Source organism: Mauremys mutica, chromosome 21 (genome assembly GCF_020497125.1).
Source record: "Mauremys mutica isolate MM-2020 ecotype Southern chromosome 21, ASM2049712v1, whole genome shotgun sequence".
In the NCBI taxonomy this organism is placed as follows: domain Eukaryota; kingdom Metazoa; phylum Chordata; order Testudines; family Geoemydidae; genus Mauremys; species Mauremys mutica.
Genome location: NC_059092.1, coordinates 24550279 through 24572220, shown reverse-complemented (window position 1 = coordinate 24572220; position 21942 = coordinate 24550279). Strand labels below are relative to the sequence as shown.

The 21942-nt window shown below is 55.9% G+C and overlaps 1 protein-coding gene across 1 annotated transcript in view; it reads left to right on the top strand.

Moving 5' to 3' along the window:
- The first annotated feature begins 6409 nt into the window (after positions 1 to 6409).
- LOC123354519 (unconventional myosin-Vb-like) overlaps positions 6410 to 21942 on the top strand; it is a 60560-nt gene continuing 45027 nt past the window's right edge. The window contains exons 1-4 of the mRNA XM_044996639.1: positions 6410 to 6541; positions 13528 to 13699; positions 14170 to 14314; positions 19471 to 19627. Coding sequence (XP_044852574.1) covers positions 14253 to 14314; positions 19471 to 19627 — 219 coding nt within the window. The 5' untranslated portion in view covers positions 6410 to 6541; positions 13528 to 13699; positions 14170 to 14252. The remainder of the gene's footprint in view (positions 6542 to 13527; positions 13700 to 14169; positions 14315 to 19470; positions 19628 to 21942) is intronic.

Genomic DNA, 21942 nt, shown 5'->3' with positions numbered 1-21942 from the left:
CGTGTTCCGGTTTGGGGGTGAGCAAGATTCTCCCTGCAGTTGCTCCTCCTGGCACCAGAGGTGCGTCTACACTGCAACTGAACCCCTGGCTGCCTTGTGCCAGCTCACTTGGACTTCCAGGCTCAGGCTCTGTAGCCCGAGCCCAGAAGTCTACACGGCAGTGAAACAGCCCCACAGCCTGAGGCCTGCAAGCCTGAATCAGCTGGCAAGGGCCAGCTGCAGGTTTTTAACTGTAGTGTAGACCAACCCTGAGGCTCCAGTCACTAGAACTGAGAGCTGGGAAAATCTCTCCTGTGCTCTGTGCCCTCTGCAAACAGCCTGGCTGAAATGCAGAGCAGGGAAGTGGGCTGCAGGACCCAGTGGGAAGGGGTCAGTAGGGTGGGTGGGGTTGGGAACAGGAGCCAGGGGATGGGACAAGCTGGGGGTAGAAGGGTCGAACTGCCAGAGCACATTTTCCCCCCAATACAACCAGGAATTAATCCAGAAGTTTTTTCAAACAGCTGTGAAAGCCAGTGGCAAACTGTTGCCATCTCCCTCTAGTGGCTGGTCATATAGAAGATAACCTACTACTGCTACCGGTTACTCCATTAGCTCTAGCTGGGGCTGAGTAGGGTTACCCATGCAACCTAAAACTCTGGCATTTCCCAACATTGAAATGCTTACCTTTGCAACCTAAATATTTTCAGCACAGGGTTTTTGGATATAATGCCATACGCACCCTGTGTAGTTTAAAAAAAAAAAAAAAAAAGCTGTTCAAGTCTTCTAGACTTAACTATTCACTGCTTGTTTTGTTAACGTTTTATTAACACGTGTCTTACACGCTGCAGAAACACCTGCTCTGAGCCAAGTTACATTTTTGCTGATTTTGCAAATCTGTGAAATTTGCAGCCCCGATTTCTAGCAACAGGCAGGCAGGAGCCAGCTGGGAGCATGATATATTACTGGCCTTGCAAATCTAAAATAGACTGTATAACTTACAGAATTGTGGGGCTTCTGCACGGGCCTAAAACTCCTCCCAGAGCCTGTCCCTGAAAGCTGGGCCGTATGTATTGGGAAAGAAGCTTTCCTTGGACTGCAAAAGGCCTCTGGCTTCTCTTATGAGGGGTTAATCTGTGTGGGTAGATGTAAATTTTGTAGAATTTCTGGGTGGCAAGGAATATAGCCACACTAGTTCCTAATATCCAAGGAGAAACTTAATTAGTAGGAATTGATTGTGCAGAATAAAGAAGCGGGCTCTAGTGATGAGGGCCGGCTTTAAGCCGATTCACTGGAATCGGGCCTCACACCCGCGCCTCTGAATGAGCAGTGTTGCAATGTAAATTCTCAGTCATGATTTGGTAACCGAATTCTATAAATCCTCAGCAGTTCAGGGTTGTGCTATTTGGTCTTCTGCATGTCTGCTTTAGAGAACTGCCAACTAACTTGTGCTCCGACTCGCCCGAATGGGATAACGCTCCTTTTCGCTGCTGTTCCTGGATTGACTCTTCCAGTGAATGCTCTGGGGCCTCGGTGGTGAAAAGGGGCTTGGGAAGTGACGCACTCGGAGACCTTGCCCTTCAGTGAGCTCCGAGTTCGGCTTTTGCTCTAGCATCGCATTTTCTGTGGAGTCAGTTTAGTGTCTGAAGTAACTGCTGCATGGAGGAGCCAGGAGGCACCGTTGTCTGACCTCGTGCATAACACAAGCTATAGAAGTTCCTGAACGAATTCCTCCGAACACGAGCAGATCTCTTTAGAGCAGTTGGGATTTTTGGAACTTCCAGTGATGTGGGGAGGGATCCCTGGGGGGATCCCTCCCAACCCTTGATAAATAATTCAAGGGTTAATTATCTCACTGTTCAAAACTTGCACCTTATTTCCAGTCTGTCTAGCTCAGGGGTCGGCAGCCTTTCAGAAGTGCTGGGCCGAGTCTTCATTTATTCACTTTAATTAAAGGTTTCGTGTGCCGGTAATACATTTTAATGTCTTTTTAGAAGGTCTCTCTCTACAAGTCTATATATTATATAACTAAACTAGTGTTGTATTGTAAAATAAACAAGGTTTTCAAAATGTTTAACAAGCTTCATTTAAAATTAAATTAAAATGTTGATCTTACACCGCTGGCCCGCTCAGCCCGCTGCTGGTCTGGGGTTCTGTTCACCTAGGCCGGCAGCGGGCCTGCGGCCGGGACACCGGCTGGCAAGAGTCCAGCAGCCAGAACCCCAGACCAGCAGCGGGCTGTGCGGGGCCGGCTGCTGGGACCCCAGACCGGCAGTGGGCTGAGCAGCTCAGCCTGCTGCCGCTCAGAGGTTCCATCCGCCGGCTCCTGCCAGCTGGGATCCTGGCTGCCAGACCTACTCACCCCGCTGCCGGTCTGGGGTCCCGGCCCTGCCCACATACAGCGGGTAGCTACCTTCTCCCTGGTTCTGGCCATTCTCTCCCTCTCTCTGCACTGAGCTGAGGGTGGGAGTGGACCGAGCACAGGGCTGGGGGTGAAGGGTCTGGCCAGGAGCTAGAATGAGGGAGGGGGCTCAGGGTTGGGGCAGGAGGTTTGGGTGTGGGGCACTTACCTGGGCAGCTCCCATGTGGTGTGAGGGGTGCAGGTGGGAATGTGGGGGGGGGTGCAGGAGTTCCCGTTTGGTGCTCTGGGTGGGGATGTGGGGGGTGCAAGAGTCAGGATGTGGGGGGTGCATGGGGTGTGGAGGGGCTGGGGATGTGCAGGGGGTGCAAGAGTCAGGGCAGGGAGTGGGGGGGTAGATGTATGTGGGGGTGCCAGAGTCAGGGCTGGGGTCATGGGGGTGTGTGTGAAGGAGTCAAGCAGAGGGCTGGGTGTGTATGAGAGGGTACAGGGCTCAGGGCATGGGCCTGGGGGGTGGGTGGGGCTGCGGGGCTCAGGGCAGGGGCCTGAGTGTGTGTGTGTGTGGGGGGGGATGTAAGGGGTCAGGGCTGGGGCGTGAGTGTAGGGGGGGGGTCAGGGCTGGGGGCTGGAGGGGATATGTCCTTATTCCACCCCACCCCTTCCCCAAGGCCCTGCCTCTGCTGGGAGCAGTGAGCACGCTGACCCTGGTCTAGCTTCGGCATCCAGCCGCTGGATAGTGGTGGTCGTTTCTCTGCGAGATAGACTCCACTTGGCTCTTCCTTCTCCACGTGGGTACTTGCAGGCTGAGATCGAGTGACCCCTGAACCGTCTCTTTGTTAAGCGAAGTAGATAGACACAAGGAGCTCATTCACTCCATGGCCGGTTTTCTAACCCTTTCATCGTTCTCATCAACCCTCTCCAAATGATCAACATCCTTCTTGAATTGTGGGGACCAGGACTGGACACAGGATTCCAGCAGCTTTCGCACCAGAGTCAAATACCCTCTGCTTGAGAGTCCCCTGTTTATGCCTCCAAGGATCCTGCTGGCCCTTTGGCCACAGTGTTGCGCTGGGACGTGGTGTTCAGCTGATTATCTGCCATGACAGGACAGGCCAGGAGGTGGTTTTCAAAAACGGCCACAGTTGGTGCCGACAACTGTTGGAAAGGAGTTTAGAGATTCTCATAAATAGAAGCGATTAGGAGATCTAATGTGGAGGGTGCAGACTCTAACCTGCTTAATGTTGAGGTTTATTTCAGAGCAAGATGCAACTTCTGATGCTGGCCACAATCCGAGACTGGATACTAGACAGACGATCTGGTCCAGTTGGACTGTTCCCAGGTTTCTAACCTAAAAAAGTCCATGACAGATTCTTCTTTCATGAAAACTTCCACCTGATTTCTTTGCGCTTGTGGGCGTCATACTGTGGGAATCGTGCCATTTTTTTCCAGAAGGGCTTTTCCCCCACCTCCACCCCCCAAAAAGTCCAACCTGCTGATCTTTCTGTATTGGAAAAATTGCAAGAACTAAACCTCTTGGGCCTCGCTGAAAGACCTGCATGCAGCTCCCTTACGAGGCGCAAGAGCTCATGGCTGAAGGGTGAATTAAAGATGATGCTATGAGAAATTAGAGTAATAAATTATTGATAACATAGAATCTCTTATAGTGACCTACATGATACTAATTGGTCTCCTCTATGTATCAGGCTCACCCTGGGGCAACACCCGCTGAAACAAAACGTATGGACTATTTTAATGGTGCTTTTCTGAGCTTCAGATGGAAATTTTTGTTTGTCACCCCAGTTTGAGGGAGCCCCCAGCCAATGCTGGCACAGATGTGCTCAGGACCTAGAGCAGGGCTGGTAATCTAGCAGGCATCACCTTTCCTTGTGGTCCTCCCAGCCCCAGCGTCTCTTGCTAACTGAACCTGGAGCTGTTGCTCTAACTGAGAAAGAGCCTGTGTCATAGATATACAGCTCCGGGTAGCAAAAAATCCCTCCTTTACCTGTAAGGGGTTAAGAAGCTCGAATAACCTTGTTGGCACCTGACCAAAAGGACCATAAGGGAAGAAGAACCTTTCTTATCTGCTGAGCGGGGGGGAAAGCTTTGTTTGTGCTCTTTATTGTTCTCTCCGGGACAGAGGGGCCAGGGCAGGAAAAAACATCTCCTAAACCCCTACCTGAAATAAGCCTCCAAGATTACAAAAATTGTAATCAATAGCAAGGAAATGCGTTGGTTTATCTTTTGTTTTAGCTTGTACATTCAAAGTTACAAAAACACAGGAAGTTTTGCCTAGAGGGGAATCCTCTCTTAAATCTTATTGCCCTGTAAAATTACCTTCCTTCCTGATTTTAGAGGTGCTGCTTTTACCTTTTTTTTTCTTTATTATAAAGTTCTGCTTTTTAAGAACCTGACTGGTGTTTAGTGTCCTAAAAACCCAAGGGTCTGATCTGTGCTCACCTTGTTTACCTATTTGGTTGGTATATTATTCTCAAGCCTCCCCAGGAAAGGGGGTGAAGGGGCTTGGTGGGGGGGATATTTTGGGGAAACAGGAACTCCAAGTGGTCCTTTTCCTGAATCTTTGTCTAACTCACTTGGTGGTGGCAGCGACACTGTCTGAGGGACAAGGAAGAATATGTACCTTAGGGAAGATTTAGCCTAAGCTGGTAGAAATAAGCTTAGGGGGTCTTCATGCTTTGGCAGACCCTCCGCTGAGAAGGCGGCTGCTCATATGTTGGCGCTTGAGAATTTCAGGGCCAAGTCAGGCCCCAGATCTGAGCTCTGATTGTAAGAGAACCCAGAGGCCTGTCTGTTCTGTGCCCTTGGCACAATCTCCGACTCTGGCCAGAGGAATTACCAGCTCACCCCGCTCCACAGCACTTCCTATGGCCCTCCAGTCCCACATGTGCATCTCCCCAGGTGACTCCAGTCTGCTGCCTTGGCAGGACAGAATCCAGGAGTCTGCATTGCAGCTGTGCATTGCCCACTGGCGTATGCTCAGGCCTCCGTACCATGGAACGCTGCTGCGGTTGGAGTAGTGGCTCGGGCCATTTCCCCCTTTGTGCTCTGCTCCAAAATGGCTCTGTCTCTTCCTGGTCTCAGGCATTTCGTGTCCCTGCTCTGTTAGCTGGTCTGGGGTCCGCACACCCCCTGCCTGCACCCACTTTGTCCCAGTGACTCCCTGCGCGGAGCGGCGTAACAGACTGCTTTGCTAGGCCCCTGCAGCCGGATGGACGTGCCCTGGTGCTGCCAATGGCCATTGCCTTCAAATGGGGCTGGGTGTGCAGGGAGAGGCCTGTCTGCAGTGACGGGCTCGGTTCCCTGCAGATGCTAGGAAGGGCTTTTGTAGGCAAACTGCCAGCTGGCGAGAGGGTTTCTTCCTGGGTGCAGCCTGAGAGCTCGGCCGTGCTGTTCCCCAGTGTTGGAAGAGGAGATTGGTCCCTAGCGCCAGTCATGGAGCAGGTGGCTTCCCCCGCCTGAGGGGATGCGGAAAGTGCAGCCCCTTGGCTCATGCCAGATGGGTCCCAGCCAGCAGCGCTGGTCCTGCTGCTGCAGCCTTGGCCAGCCAGGGTGTGGGAAGGGGGCCAAGCTGGGCTCTTCTCCGTGAGTCATTGGTAGCTGAACTGAGCACTGAGGGGGCATTAAACAGCCTGGAACGCAGGCCACAGTGGCTGTGAACCACCAAAGTTTCAGCTGCCAGAGCACTAAGGACAAAGCCAATGGAAGAGGCTGAATGTCCCAGCCTAATCCTGCAAGGTGAGCGCGTCTCCCACTGGCCAGTTCTCGTCCTCTTTCCACTGCAGGAACTCAGGTGTCCGCTACCATCCCAGCCCCCGCCCTGCCAAATTCGCCCTGCTACCTTCAGACCCTGGAGATGGCCGGTGAAGAGCACAGCTGGGCTCCCAAGTGACCTCCCGTGGCTGGGTGCAGAGGTCGCCCCTACGTACCTCGGCACCCCTCCACTCACTCATTCAGCTTGGGGGTGGGGGGGGGTCTGCACCTGGCACAGCCGCCGGGGGAGGGGCTCAGCGGAAGAAGCCCTGTTCTTCCCTTGTGTCTGATGTCTCGTTTCTGTGCTTCCCCCGGCTTTTCCTGCAGGGCACCCGGGTGTGGATCCCTGACTGCCTGGACGTCTGGAAATCTGCAGAACTAACCAGGGGCTACGAGGAAGGAGACAGCTTCCTCCATCTCCGCCTGGAAGATGGCTCGGTAAGTCAGGGAGCCTTCTGGCCTGCAGGGTCTAGTAGGTGGCACCCCAGCCTCCCCCCCCCACTAACTCCAGTGGATGGGGTGGAGGGGAGACACTGTTCTAAGCTGCATAGCTCCCTGGGGTGGTGTTGTGTATTTGGTTGTCATGGGTTTTGTTACTATGGCAACTGAGTTAGACTATTAAGGGATAGCTCAGCCGGTTTCAACCGGCTGAGTGAGCTCTCTGTATCTGTAAATAAAATGGAGGTTTTGGTTAGCTGTCTGCTCTCTGGCCTCAAGTGATTGCTTCCTACACCGGCTGCCCCAAGGACTTAACACTGGCGACGAGGGTGGGATCCTGGTGCTGCTCCAGTAACCGAAGGAAGTAGAAGTCAAGGTAAAGACCAAACAAAGAAAAAAAGCTGCTTGTTTGCACTGACTGTGAAAGTGAAACTAAAAATCATGGCTACTCTGACCAGGCCCCTGGAGCCTTTTGATGAGAATACAGAGCAGTGGCATGTGTATACTGAGCGTTTTGAGCTTTTTGGTATTGCAAATGACATTACAGAAGCGAAGAAGGTGCCAATATTCTTAACTGTTGTAGGGGCTAAAACCTACTCTCTGCTACGCAGCTTACTACACCCTGTTAAGCCTGAGACTAAATCTTACAGTGACATTGTGGAAATCCTGGGGTCTCACTTCTCTCCAAAACCACTGGTAATTGCTGAAAGATATAGGTTCCACAAAAGAGACCAAAAGGAAGATGAAACAGTTGTACAATTTGTAGCCATTTTAAAAAAGCTAGCAGAACACTGTGAATTTAAAGAGATGTTAAATGATGCCCTGCGTGACAGGTTAGTGTGTGGCCTCTGCAGTGAAGCTATACGGAAGCGCCTACTGACAGAGGCTCAGCTTACATTACAGAAGGCTGTTGATATTGCTGTCTCCATGGAACTGGCTACAAGGGAGGCACAATACATCGGTGCATCCCCTAGGGTGCAAAAAGTGTCACAAGAACTGACCCACAAAACGGTGCAGAGTCAAGAATGTTACCGCTGTGGTAAGCTGGGTCACCAGGCATCAGAATGCTGGTGTAAGGACCTGGTGTGTCGACACTGTGGCAAAAAGGGACACATTGAGTATGCCTGTAAACAAAAGAAAGAGGCCTGTGGTCTGGCCGACAAAAAGAGGAACCTTGCATACCCTAGAGCAGACCCAGGATGATCAAGGTGACACCTCCTCACAAGAGGAAGTGCCTCTGCATGTTTTGTCTTTGGCAGCGGGCTCACATGAATACTGGGTAACCCCCTTATTGGAGGGCAAACCTATACGCATGGAACTAGACACCGGTGCAGCTGTCTCGCTGGTTCCTGAGACTGTGTATAAGGAAAAGCTACAGCATCTTCCGCTTAAGGCAACAAAAACTGTTCTGAAGACGTATACAGGTGAAGCTGTGCCCATGCTGGGCACTATTGATGTTAAGGTGGAGCTCAATGGATAGGCGGCTAAATTGCCACTGTTTGTGGTGAGAGGTAACTACCCAGCCTTAATGGGTAGGTCTTGGCTTGGGAAGATTCAGCTGAACTGGGCAGAAGTGCACCGGATGACTAAAGAAGAAACCAGTCTAATTCCTATACTAAGGAAACATGCTGCTGTTTTTGGAGATGATTTGGGAAGTATGAAGGGAATCACTGTGACATTGAACATTAAACCTGGCAGTCCACCAAAATATCTGAAAGCCCGAACTGTGCCATATGCCATCAGGCCAAAAGTTGAAGCAGACCTGGAGCGCCTGGTCACCAATGGAGTCCTAATACCAGTTACCCATAGCTCATGGGCCAGTCCTATCGTTCCAATAGTGAAGAAAGATGGCTCTCTCCGGATTTGCGGTGATTTTAAAGTCACTGTCAACCCAGTGTTGTGTGCAGAGCAATACCCGCTTCCCCGCATCGATGACCTCTTCGCAGGCCTGGCTGGGGGACAAAAGTTCAGTAAGATTGATCTGAGTCAAGCATATTTACAGATGCACGTCGATGAAAAGTCCCAAGAGCTGTTGACTATTGTGACTCATAAGGGGCTTTATCGATACTGTCGCCTACCCTTCGGAATCACATCGGCTCCCGCCCTGTTCCAGAGGGCTATGGACCAGATCTTGTGTGGCTTGTCAGGAGTTCAGTGCTATCTGGATGATATCCTGGTCACTGGAAGAAATGAAGCGGATCACTTAAAGAATTTAGAGGCTACCCTACAAAGACTGGAAGAGTATGGCCTACGAGTTCGCAAAGACAAATGTGAATTCTTCAAGCCCTCTGTTGAATATTTGGGACACATCATCGATTCTGCAGGTCTTCATCAGGCCCCTGCAAAAGTTAAAGCTATTGTGGAGGCTCCCCCACCTCGAAATGTAAGCCAGCTGCGCTCATTTCTAGGACTACTGAACTATTATGGAAAGTTCATCTCACAGTTAGCCACACTGCTAAAACCACTTCATGAGCTCCTTGGGCAGAACAAGGCCTGGAAGTGGACTGAAGCCTGTGATGTTGCATTTAACAAAGCTAAGGATGCATTGTTAAATTCTGAAGTTCTAACGCACTTTGATCCATCCTTACCCCTGCAATTGGCCTGCGATGCTTCCCCTTATGGAGTGGGAGCGGTCGTGTCACACATTATGCCTTCGGGAGAAGAAAGGCCTATTGCTTTTGCTTCACGCACTCTAAGCAAAGCAGAAACTAACTACGCCCAAATCGAACGTGAGGCATTAGGAATTGTTTTTGGAATTAGGAAGTTTCATCAGTACCTGTTTGGGCGAAAGTTTACTCTTCTTACAGACCATCGACCTCTGACATCAATTTTTGGACCCTACACAGGCATTCCCCCATTAGCTGCTAGTCGTATGCAACGTTGGGCATTGATACTTTCTGCACACACATGAAATCAAATATCGGAAATCCACTCTGCACGGCAATGCAGATGGCCTCTCAAGGTTGCCTTTACCGGTCAAACATCAAGATAGTGCCCAAAAGGAAATCTTCTACTTTGAACAGGTAGAGAATACACCCATCACTGCTACTCAGATAAAGAAGGCAACCCGTGTTGACCCAGTATTATCCCAAGTTATGGACCTGGTGATGCATGGAAAATCTCGACAAACCTCTCCGGTCTCACCCGACCTTGTTCCCTACATGTCCAGGCGGACGGAGTTATCGGTCCAATCTGGTTGTTTGTTGTGGGGGAGGCGTGTCATTATTCCACCACCCCTGAGATCACAGATGTTAGAACAGCTACATTCCGGTCACTGTGGAATAGTGCGCATGAAGGAAATTGCACGAAGCTATTTTTGGTGGCCTAGATTGGACGGTGCTATTGAAGAGAAGGCAAAAGCTTGTATGTCATGTCAGGGTGTAAGAAATGCACCTCAGTGGGCACCCCTACAACCATGGGACTGGCCTGAAAACCCATGGCAACGTATTCACGTTGACTTTGCTGGCCCCCTTGAAGGAAGCATGTTCTTGGTGGCAGTAGATGCCCATTCTAAATGGCCAGAAGTCTCTATAATGCAGTCCACTACTGCAGAGAGTACTATCCAAAAACTACGAGGACTCTTTAGTCGTTTTGGTCTGCCAGAACAACTTGTGAGCGACAACAGACCGCAGTTCGTCTCTCAGGAGTTTCAAAATTTTATGAAGGCAAATGGGATACACCACATCACGTCAGCACCATATCATCCGTCCACCAACGGATTAGCTGAAAGATTTGTGCAGACAATGAAAAACGCTTTGAAATCAGCAAAGGGACAACACTCCATTCAAAAGCGTCTGGATACCTTCTTACTTTCCTATAGAAACACACCTCATGCTACGACCCAGGCTTCCCCAGCCTTTCTAATGATGGGACGACAGCTGCGCACTTGCTTTGATCTGCTGAAACCTTCTGAACCCAGACAAACTGTGCAACATCAGCAGCAATATCAAGTCATCAGACGGGCACCCAGAGCAAAAGACCGAACCTTTAGCCCAGGACCGCCAGTTTTGGCTCGGACTTATACTTCCAGAGCTAAATGGGTCCCGGCCACAGTCATCACTCAATCAGGACCTGTTTCCTATACAGTCCAGACTGCAGAGAATCTTACCTGGCGGCGACATGTAGATCAGCTGTTGCCAGGTCATGCCAGTCTTCAGGACCCATCTGCAGTTGAGGGGTCTGACTTCACCCCTCCTGGTGAGACACCGAATCATGAGTCACCTGTTCCTGACTGTTCTCCTCCATTACTGCCGGCAGCTGAGATACCCCTTTGCCCAGGACGAGCTGATACCACCTCCTCACCTATTCGTGCTGCGGACCCTGAGCCCCTAGTACTTTCGGGTGCAACAACACCAGAAGTTCGCCGTAATCCACCTAGAGACAGAAGGCCGCCTCATCGGCTGGATCTTTAGTTAGGGCGAACCCACGGTTATGGGGCAAAATAATCCCCAGGGTTTAGCCGGGAATGGAGGCAGTCTACCCTCCTTCTCTAGTTTAGTGTGTTTTATTTAGGGGATGTTCTTATTAGGGGGGGAGGAATATGTTGTGTATTTGGTTGTCATGGGTTTTGTTACTATGGCAACTGAGTTAGACTATTAAGGGATAGCTCAGCCGGTTTCAACCGGCTGAGTGAGCTCTCTGTATCTGTAAATAAAATGGAGGTTTTGGTTAGCTGTCTGCTCTCTGGCCTCAAGTGATTGCTTCCTACACCGGCTGCCCCAAGGATATAACAGGTGGGAGCAGTCCCAGATCCATGCTGCAGGCAGATGAGCAGGTACTGACAGGGTCTTAGTTGGGTGAAATAGGCACAGCAGGGGCTGCTGTGGTCGGGGGTGGAGCTCTGTCCCATGGAGGGTCCTGTTGTCTGCCCAGTCGCTCTGGCAGATGCACTTTCCTTGGGGTGGAAATGGCGTCTGCAGAGCTTGGCAGCAGACTGCTCTCCTGGGGCTGCCTGCAGTTCCGTGTCCAGCCCCCTGCTGCGACCGGGGGAGCAGGTGTCCCGGCAGCTTCAGACAGGATGGGGAGTGCCTGGCCTCATTGCGGAACTGGCATCTGTCCTCCAACCCTCCTCCAGCGAGTGGCATTCCCCTCTGCCAAGCGCGGGGGCTGCCCTCGCCCCCCGCCGGCGCTGCCGAACGTGCCAGTGAATTTCCGGGCCCTGGTGCTGGGGAAAGCCACGGGAAGGTCCCCGCCTGGCGGTGTTCACTACATCCGTGTACATGAGAGTAGTGGGGGTGCTGAGGGTGGGTTTGGAGAGTGAGATCACCCCACTGCAGCAGCAGCTCCTGTCCTGTGGGCCGGGCTCTGGGCATGGCAACCTAGTGCCTGGGCTCGCACTGCCGTGCCACTGAGATTTGGCCCCTCCGTCTCCATCTGCGGAGGGATGGACGGGCCAAACGTCGGTGGCATTGCGACCCCACGCACCAGGCTGCAAAGCCCACTCTGCTTGCGGGGCCTCATCAGGCGTGTTTGCCGCCACTTCCAACGTGTCACCGACTTGATTCAAAGTCACCACTTCCGTGACCTCCCTGACAGAATCGTGGGCCTGGCCCTGCCTAGGACAAGCCACGGCTCTGCCTGGCGTCACTGCTCCAGGGTCGCCGCCAATGGCTTGGAGGCTGCTCAGACGTCTGGCAAGTGCCTCAAAGGGCCCCAAAAAACTCTGGTGGGGGACCCTGCAGGGCCCAGGGCAAATTGCCCCGCTTGGGGCCCCCCCCCCCTCCGAGCAGCCCTGTGGCTCATGGCTGGGGCCCTACCAAATTCATGGTCCGTTTTGGTCAATTTCACGGTTATAGGATTTTAAAAATAGTCAATGTCATGATTTCAGCTATTGAAATCTGAAATTTCAGGGTGTTGTAATTGTCGGGGTCCTGACCAAAAAGGAGGGTTTTCTGGCAGGGGGGGTTGCAGTACTGCTACCCTTACATCTGCGCTGCTGCTGGCGGTGCCGCTGCCTTCAGAGCTGGGCGGCTGGAGAGCGGGGGCTGCTGGCAGGGAACCCAGCTCTGAAGGCAGCGCCGTGACCAGCAGCAGTGCGGAGGGCATGGTATGGTATCGCCACCCTTACCTCTGTGCTGCTCCCTGCAGAGCTGGGTCCTCAGTCAGCAGCCGCCACTCTCCAGCTGCCCAGCTCTGAAGGCAGCAGCACAGCCGTAAGGGTGGCCTGGGATGTTATTGTCACCCTCGCGTCTGCACTGCTGCTGGCGGGGTGCTGCCTTCAGAGCTGGGCACCCGGCAAACAACCGCTGCTCTCTGGCCGTCCAGCTCTGAAGGCAGCACAGAAGTAAGGGTGGCAATACCGCCACCACCTTAAAATAACCTTGTGATCCCCCTGCAACTCCCTTTTGGGTCAGGACCCCCAGCGTGAGAAACACCGGTCTCCCTGTGAGATACGTAGAGTATTGGGTAAAAGCGCACAAAAGACCCGATTTCACGGCCCGTCATGCATTTTTCATGGCCGTGAATTTGGTAGGGTCCTAGTCATGGCTAACTTGGGCTTCCTCGCACCTGTTCCTCCTGCGCACCAGTACACAGGGCAACATCCCAGCCTGCTCATCCTCCACCTCCGACTGGCCTGGCAGGGGGCTTTGGGAACAGGCAAATGCCGGTTTGGCTGCGCTAACCCCTCGCCTGCTGCATTGGAGGGAGGGAGGGAGAAGTTCTTCCCGGCAGGGTGAGCTGGCATCTCTCCCATGAGGAGCCTCAGTCCCTTCCGCAGGACAAAGGGTTGGTTGGCATCCCACCCGTCCTGCGCAGCGCTGGTGGCAGTGGCTTAGAGGCCAAGTCCCAGGGGATTGGGGGTGACGGCAGGTCTGGGCTGGGGAGAGCAGCTGCTGCTGGGTGGGGGTGACCCAGCCTGGCTTCATAGGAAGCCTCCCAAGTGCCTTCCCGGGGGGCTAGAGCCGTGACTAACACTGTTCTGAGGTTGAGGGCACTGGCTCCCAGCAAGCTCAGCTGTTCTCCCTTGACCTCCTTCCCCGTGACAGGAATCGACCTTCCCCCTCGACCCCCGGTGCCCCCAGCTGCCCTTCCTGCGCAACCCCGACTACCTGTCAAGAGAGAACGACCTGGTGGCGCTGAGCTACCTCCACGAGCCGGCCGTGCTGCACACGCTCCGGACTCGCTTCCTGGAGACCAACACCATCTACACCTACTGCGGTGAGCGCCTGGTCGCTGGCTCTCCTGGGACTCTTCTGTGCGGGGGAGTCCTCGAGCTCGGTAACCCACAGCGCTCCCCAGGGGGCAGGGTCCAGCGGCTGGAGCAGGGGAGAGGGAGTCAGACACCGGGGTTCCATGCCCGGCTTTCCAGGTGACCTGAGACCAGATGTGGTCACTGCTTTCTGGCCCTCCATAAACGAGCCTCCTGCTCTTCCTGGGAGGAGCGATCACCTCGGTCTCCTAGCCCCCCCCCAATAAAATGGCAGCTGGGGGGATGGTACTGAGGCTCATACTGGTCCCCCAGTGATGGCCACACACATCAAATACCTGCCATGGCTCACTTCAGTGCTTGCTCAAATGCCCCCCCACCCCAAGCTTAATCTGAGCTGCTGGAGGATCCCTCTCACGGCATCTCCTGCCCCGCTCCTCTGCTCATGGCTGGGTTTGAATGTCCTCCCTCCTGCCCCCAGGTATCATCCTCGTCGCCATCAACCCTTACAAGCAGCTGCCCATCTACGAGGAGCTGGTTATCTACGCCTACAGTGGCCAGAACATGGGTGACATAGACCCCCACATCTTCGCTGTGGCCGAGGACGCGTACAAGCAGATGTGCAGGTGAGCAGAGCTCTGGCAGGCCGCACCCGGCATGCTGTGACGTACGCATCCCTCGCTGGCTCCTTGTCCTGCTGGAGTGATTGGTGCAGAAGAGCCCCCCCACACACACTTCTCTGGACCCCAGGTCCTTCCAAGCTGGATCCCCAGGGATGGGCTATTGTTGCTGATTAGCTACAAACAGGACTTAAGTTATGTTGAGTGTTGGGATCTCATGATGGGGTGGAGTAGGCCCCCTGCTGGAGGCCTCAAGGTCCTGCGATGCCCTGCCCCAGAAAAGGGCAGTGGAGAGAGTCCTCCAAGCTGCCTAGAGAGGCCATGTGGGATGCAGCCAATCCAGGCCCTGCAGGCGCATATAAAAGGAGCTGCAGGGCTAGAGTGAGTTCAGTCTGCTGGCAGGGACTGGGGGAGGATGAGGTGCTCCTGGCTGGCTGCAGGGGCTGGACAGATGAGGCTGCTAAACAGGGACAAGGGGAGCCTGAGAATAGCTCCTGGCTGGCTGCTGGGACTAAGCAGGCAGTTGCTGGCAGGGACCGTGGGAGCGAGGACGGAGATCCTGGCTGGCTGCTGGGACTTGGCTAAGATGGGCTGTGGGGAAGTGACCCAGGGAAATGTTGAGCAACAGTTAGTAAAGGGATGCAGCACAGGGTTTAAAGGGTCCCTGGTTCGGGACCCAGAGCAGTGGGTTGCACCAGGGGACGTGGCTATGCTCTAAGGAAGGGAATTAGAACTGCAGGACCAGCACCCCAGGGAAGGGGCTGACTCTGCGAACTGAGCCCAAGAGGGGTGGCTCAGCAGGAAGGCTGGAGTCACCAAGGACTCAGGTAGGGGGCAAGGAGTCTCCAGGGAAGAAGCCCTCGGGGGTGCTGCTCAGCTCCAGGGTAGGAGCCTTGCAACCCTGCTGGACCAAGCAGTACTGTGATGGGCCCTGCTGGACTGGTTAAAGGCTGAGCCTGGGAGGGCTGCAGGACAGGGGGGACACTTGGGACTGTGAACCCCAGAAGGGGTGGGTTTGTTTTGCCCACCCATGGACAGAGTGACTTGGACAGAGGGCTGAGTCACCAAAGACCCTCCTGACAAGCGCAGCGGCCAACAGGGGCACTGTGAGTGGAGAAAAACTGCAGGCATGTGCATGCTCCAGCAGGGGGCGCTTGCGAGAGGTGGGTGCCACCCCATTGCAGATCTCCAGTCATGTTAAAGGTCAGGAATCCTGGCCGGGGTGGGGGGAAGAACAGGGGATCTCCCAGTCTCCATATTGTGAGCTGCTCAGAGCAACTGAACAAGAAGTGAGACTGGGCTCGGGGGGAGAAGATGTGGGGGAGGCGAAACAGAGTCCAAGGGCCTGGAACTTGGCAGGATGGCACCCTGGAGCGATGCTGTGGGGCATGGCCAGCAGTGCCCAGCCTTGGCCAATGGGAGGAACCTGGCGGCCCGTCTGAGCAGCACAGAGCATGGCCGGGGTTCTCAGAGGCTGAAGCCGAGCATCTGCCTTTCTGAAAATCCCAGCCTCCGAAAAGGCCCAGCGGGTGGCTCAGCTGGGGTAAGACTGAGCAGCAGAGCAGTGCCCTGGGGAGAAATCCCATAGAATCTAATAGAATGGAGGCAGTGGGGGTCCCCAGAAATTTCTCTCTCTCCAGAATTTAATAGTGGGAGACCCGTTCTGTTTGGGCCAGTCTGTAGCAGGGGCCGTGGCTCTGTTAATCCTCAAATTGACTATCTGTGTGGATGCGAAAGTCTAAAGAAATTGCTGCAAAACAAACTGGTTCCTTGGCCTTTTGTGTCTTCCCTTGAAGCATGTGGCGCTGATCAGTCTGGGGGTGGGCACATGACGTGTGGTTTGAGGGAAGCTCTCGGCAAGTTCTGATGGCTCAGTAACCTGATGGGTCCACGGGTGTTGACGCAAATGCGACTGCCTGTACGTGGTACTCAGGCTGGGGGCGGGGGGGGTTGAAGCTAGTTCGTGCGACCCTGTTCTAGAGGGAAGTGCGGGCGCGTCTGCCTCCAAGGTCCATCTCCAGTGTAGGTGTCACTTCCTGGGGGGGGAGCTGTACCCGCGCTAGCTCTGACCAAGCCAGCCTGCTAAATACAGCAGGGTGGCTCCCCCAGGTCTGTACCTAGAGCTTCAGCTGGCATTGTGTGTGGGGGTGGCCAGCGCCGTAACAAGGCCAAGGCAAGTGAGGCACTTGCCTCCGGCGCACAAAGCTGGGGGTGCAGAAAGTGGTGGAGAGGGGGGGAAAGGCTGCTGGGAGAGAGATTTATAACTAGGGTGATCTCCCCCCGGCCCCACCTGCGCGTGCCTCCCCCCCCCCCGCCTCCCCCAAGTGTCCTCGGACCCTGACTTGCTTTCCCCCCCTTCCAAGCCTGGAGCAGAGCAGCTCCATGTTGCCTCCCTGCAGGGTCCTAGTGCCGCAGCTCACTGCCAGGGCAGACTGACTCTGAGCCTGCCCTTCCCCCTCAGACCCTTTCATTTTCCAATGGGACCCTCCAGCAGCACTGGGGGCCCCCCCACCCGCAGTCACCGCTCCTGCCCCACGCTGGGCAAGGAGGCAGCCCCATCCCCCACCCCCAGTGAGGCTACAGTCAGGGGCAACAGCAGGGGAGGAGGCGCACGCAACCCCCCCGGCACCCACCCCAGGGAGGGGAGGGAGGTTCCTGGACCTGAGGGGCCCTAGGAGCACATGCAGTGACAGTGGTGGGGGTGAGTGTGCTGCTGGGGGGGCTCCTCCCCCAGAGCTCGCTGCTGCCGGCAGGGAAAGGGCTGGGGGGAGTCCTCCTCTCTGGCCCCTGTCCTGGAGCAGCCTGCCTGCACCCCACACTCATCCCCAGCCCTCCCCACCCCAGAGCCCACACCCCCAGTCAGAGCTTTCACCCCCCCACTGCACCCTCAACCCTCTGCCTGAGCCCCTCCAGCACCCCAAACACTTTATCCCCAGTCCCAGCCAGAGCCCTCACCCCCTGACCCTCTGCCCGAGCCCCCACCCTGACCCTCTGCCTGAGCCCTCCACCCCCAAACCTCCCATTCCCAGCGCCCCAGAGCCCTCACCCCCCTGCACCCTGACCCTCTGCCTGAGCCCCCCCAAACCTCCCATTCCCAGCCCCAGAGCCCTCACCCCCCTGCACCCTGACCCTCTGCCTGAGCCCCCCTGCACCCCAAACCCCTCCTCTGCAGCCAAGCCCTCACCTCTGCACCCCATCCTCTGCACCCCTCCCATCCCCGAACTCCCTCTCAGAACCTGCACCCCAATCCCCTGCCCCAGCCTAGGGCCTGCACCCCAGACCACCTCCCTCATCCAAACTCCCTCCCAGAGCCTTGGGGGGTGGAGTTTGGGTGGGGGCGGGTTCTTGGCACCACCAAAATTTCTACAAACCTGCCACCCCTGCCCTGCAGACCTGACCTTCCAGCATTCTCAGGACACTTGCTAATCCCTAGTGGCCACTGCTGATATCCAGCACCTCCCTCCTCTCTTAACCCTCTCTGGATTGGAACTGGACAGGAACCAAAGACCATCTTGGAAGCAACATTACCAGCCCAAGCAGTCAAAAATCATGAGTTGACTCCCCAAAATCACAGGCTCTATTGCCGCCACTTTATTCATTATTCGGCGGCAATTCGGCGGCCGGCCCTTCCATCTGTGAGGGACCTGCCACTGAATTGCTGCCAAAGAGCCACCCCTGGGGGAGGGCGCAATTTTATATTCTTGCCTCGGGCGCAAAAATACCTAGTTATGGCTCTGGTGGTGGCTAACCCACCCCACCACTTGCGCCACTGCCATTGCGTTATCTTTAGCACCCAAGTCAATCAGAGCTAGCGGGGGTATGTCTGCCTGAGCCGGGAACCTCGCCTCCCGCTCCTGTGTGGACGCACCCTAAGACAAACATCTGCAACTGCAGACTCCCCAGGGTGTTTCATCTCTGATTAATGGAGCTGGTGGCTGATGTGGGAGAGCCCAAGGTACAACCTTAGTGTTGGTTCAGTACACGCCACCGTCCTGATGCCCAGGTCCATGGGGGTCACCTCGGCATGGGGCCCCAGAGAACTGGGGGTGAAGCAACCAAACAGCTGGCTAAGGATGTTGAGATGAGACCAAATAAGCTCCCTAGAATGGCCCCTGCCAGCCCAGCCTATTAACTGCATCAGAAGGACCCCGCAGCTTAATTACAGCCGTGGCTCCTCAGCAGCTCCTGGAGGAGGTAAATGTGTAACCAGGGCTCTGTGCATGCCCCACTGCTTGCTTCCCCCCAGACCGAGCCGAATGGCCAGGGGAGGCTGGCACTTGCTAGTGGCTGTATGTGGGGCAGATGCTTGCTCTCCCCAGCTATTGGGGAGGGATGGGAACAAAGCCCCTCTTGGGGCGTCATGGCGGGGGAAGGAAGGGCTGCTTGAGCCAGGAGCAGCTGTCTTTAAAATAAAACCCAGTGCTCCCTGGGGCTGGCTCCCAGCCAGGGCGGTGGAAACAGGTGGGGAGGGTGAACCTGCATTTGTCTCTGCGAGGCAGAAGAGTGGTGGCAGGATGGGTGGGGCTGGCTCCTGCAATGTGTGGTGCTGGTTTGCTGGAGCGCAGCTGAGCGTCACTTAAAACCCACCCTGCGAGGAAGGGTCTGTCTGAAAACTCCCCTGTCCCAGAAAAGCCGCTCAATGCTTCTCCTTGGCGGGGAGTAGGGAAATGCTGGGGGTTGGCCCCTTCTCAGCCCCAGATGGGACTGCAGTGCTGAGCCTGCCCAGCAGGGGGAACCAGACTCCATCTCTCCCTCCCCGTTAGATGGGTGCATAGAACCGCCAGGGAGTGAGTCAAACCGGCTAGTTTCCCTGGTGCAGCGGCTTCCCCGTGGCCCCAGCATGCCAGGTTCAGACCCGGCCCACGTCAGCCTTCATCCCTCCCGCTCCACCCTGACGCCGCTTGCTGCCTGTCCTAACTCAACTGAGAGGGGCCGGATGGTCCCCAGGGTGCCCTCGGGGAACTCCTGGCCCAGCCACGTCTGGGAGAGCCCATGGGACGTTCAGAGCAAACTCCGGGCCAGGAGAAACATGCGACTTCCCCAGCCGGGCTCCTTAGCGTCTGGCGGTTCAGCCGTGACTAAAGAGGGTATTTTCCTGCTGAGTCTCTGCCCTCGCGGAGCCCCCATCTCCCACAGCGACGGGCTCCTGTTGCCTCCCGCAGGAACAACGAGAACCAGTCGCTGATCATCAGCGGCGAGTCGGGTGCTGGCAAGACGGCGTCGGCCAAATATGCCATGCGGTACTTTGCCCTGGTCGGGGGATCCCTGGGTGACTCCAGCATGGAGGAGAAGGTGCTGGCCTCGAGCCCCATCATGGAGGTAGGTGCTGTTCGTCTCTCCTGGGTGTGCCGGAGGGGAGGGAAGGAGCAGGGATAGTCGCTCCAGATCCACTCTCTGATACGGGGAGGAATCTGTGTGGTCTCCAAATGGCTGAGAGAACTTCCTAGCCATGCCTAGGGAGCTGGGCGGGGGGGAGAGACTCCTGCTAATAGTTGGGGCCCCTCTATAGCCCAGTCCCTCTCCTCCGCCCATGGGCTTTCTGGGCTGCATGGGTCCCTCTGGGCTGCAGGAATGCCCTCAGGAGGCAGTGGGGGTGGATTCTGCTGGAGGGCTGGCAGCTCCCCTGCAGCAGGGCCGCCCTGAGGGCAGAGGTGCTGAGCTCCCCACGGATGTAGGGTGACCAGGCTTCCCCTGGAGCGAGTGTCTCCTCCCTGCCCCTGCTAAACACACCGCCGTGCAGCTGTGCTTGGCACAGTATTGCCCCTCGGGGGTTGAGGGAGGGGATCTCTGCAGAGCAGCCTGGCGGGGGGCCTGGCAGGCCTCGCTTTCCCTGCTGGCGGGGCACATCTCCTGTCGGCTGGCTGGCTGCCCTGCTCGGAGAAGGCAGCTCTCTGCTCCCTTCCTATGGGGCTCGGTTTATTTTTTATCCTGGAAGGGAGCTGCAGTTCCCAGCCTGCCTGGGTTCTTCCCCTCCCCTCTGCTCTGTGTGGGAGATGTGGTTTCCCACCCCCAGCTTGGGAAGCGACTGCAGCTGTATGGCAGGGTCTCTGATGAATGGCCTCCCCAAGGTGAGGGAAGCAGACAGCTCCCATAGCTGGGGGATAGAAAGGTTTGGCAAACTCCCCCCGCAAGGCCCTCTGAGTCGGGGGTGAAGTAAATCTCCCCTTGTCTATCCCCTCAGCTCCCCGTGCCGTAGCTAGCAGGCAGGGCCGTCCCTGCACAGAGATGAGGGCCACTCATGGGACCTCGGGAGGCCTCTCTGGCCCAAGGTCCATCAGCGCGGCCCGAGCATGGAGGAGCTTCCCCTGCAGGCTGATCAGGGTGGGAACGAGGCCCCGAGGAAGGGGCGGCGTAAGAGCAAGAGGAAATCTGCAGGGCAGTGTCTCTGCCCGGAAGCCCGCTGAGCCTGTGGCATGGGAGCCGGTGGGGCAGCCCTGCCAGCTGCTCTGATCCACCCAAAGGCAGAGTAAGGTTGGCACTTGCAAGGATGGCAGCTGGAAGTGCCTGTTCCTCTGTTTCTGCTGCTGCTTCGATGGCAGTTGGGCTCTTCCCCCAGGGCCGTCTCTGGCTTTTTTGCCGCCGCAAGCAAAAAAAACAAAAACAAAAACGGCCGGCCGGACGGAGTGGCAAAGGGGGAAAAGACCCCAAACTGCCAGGCTTGCTACAGACCTGGCACCGCTCCCAGCAGGGCGCTCCCCTCCTCCGTGCTGCTGCCCCCTACAGGGCAGCTGGAGCGGCGAAGGGGGAAAAAAAACAACCTGCGGGAATGCCCCCCCTTGGAATCTGCCACCCCAAGCACCACTTGCTCAGCTGGTGCTTGGAGCCGGCCCTGGGCCCGGCTGGCTACATCCAGTGACTTGGCAATGCTTCGTGGGGTTGGATGAGGGTGTCTGGGGACCACTCAGCATCCCAAAGACTCTTCTGATCCCGCACAGACCCATCTCCCCACGCACAGCTTGATCGGGGCACAGTTCATCTCTGTTCCCAGCCCCGCTCCTCCAGGGGAGGCTGGTTGTCTCGGTTTGGGGCTTAGAGAGCAGCTAGCTTGGGCCTCGTTCAGTGTTCAGCCCGTCCCGGCACTGATGCCTCATTTCTATACGACTCTCAGCAGGATTTCTTGCTGCCTGGGCTCCAGGCTGCTGCAGTGAGGTCTCCCGAGGGCACCAGGCCCTAGAACCACGTCTCCCGAAGGCGACCCACCAACGGCCTTGTCTCTTTGCAATTGCACGTGTTGGCGAGCGAGTCAGTCCTGCAGATCTGGGCCCAGCTCAATCAGGGTTGCAGTATCGCGGCAGGTTCGGCCCAGCTGCCCCTTGTCATAACAGCTTGGGTGGCTGGGCCGTAAGAGTGATGCTGTGACCCTGTCTGCCAGGAGCAGGGAGCTGGGTCCAGGTCAGTGGGACAAGAGCTGCCACTGTGACCCCCACCCACCCCATACTGGGTCTGTGACCCATCTAGAACCTTCCCACAACCACTGGAGGGTCAGGACCCACCGTTGGGGGAATGCTGCCTAAGGCCTGCCCCACACCAGCCGTCTCACTGCGAACGCAGCTAGGAAGGGAGAGAGCTCAGGGCTTGCAGACTGATCAGCCTGCATGGTCCCAGGTGTGCCCAGCATGGGTGGAGGCAGCAGG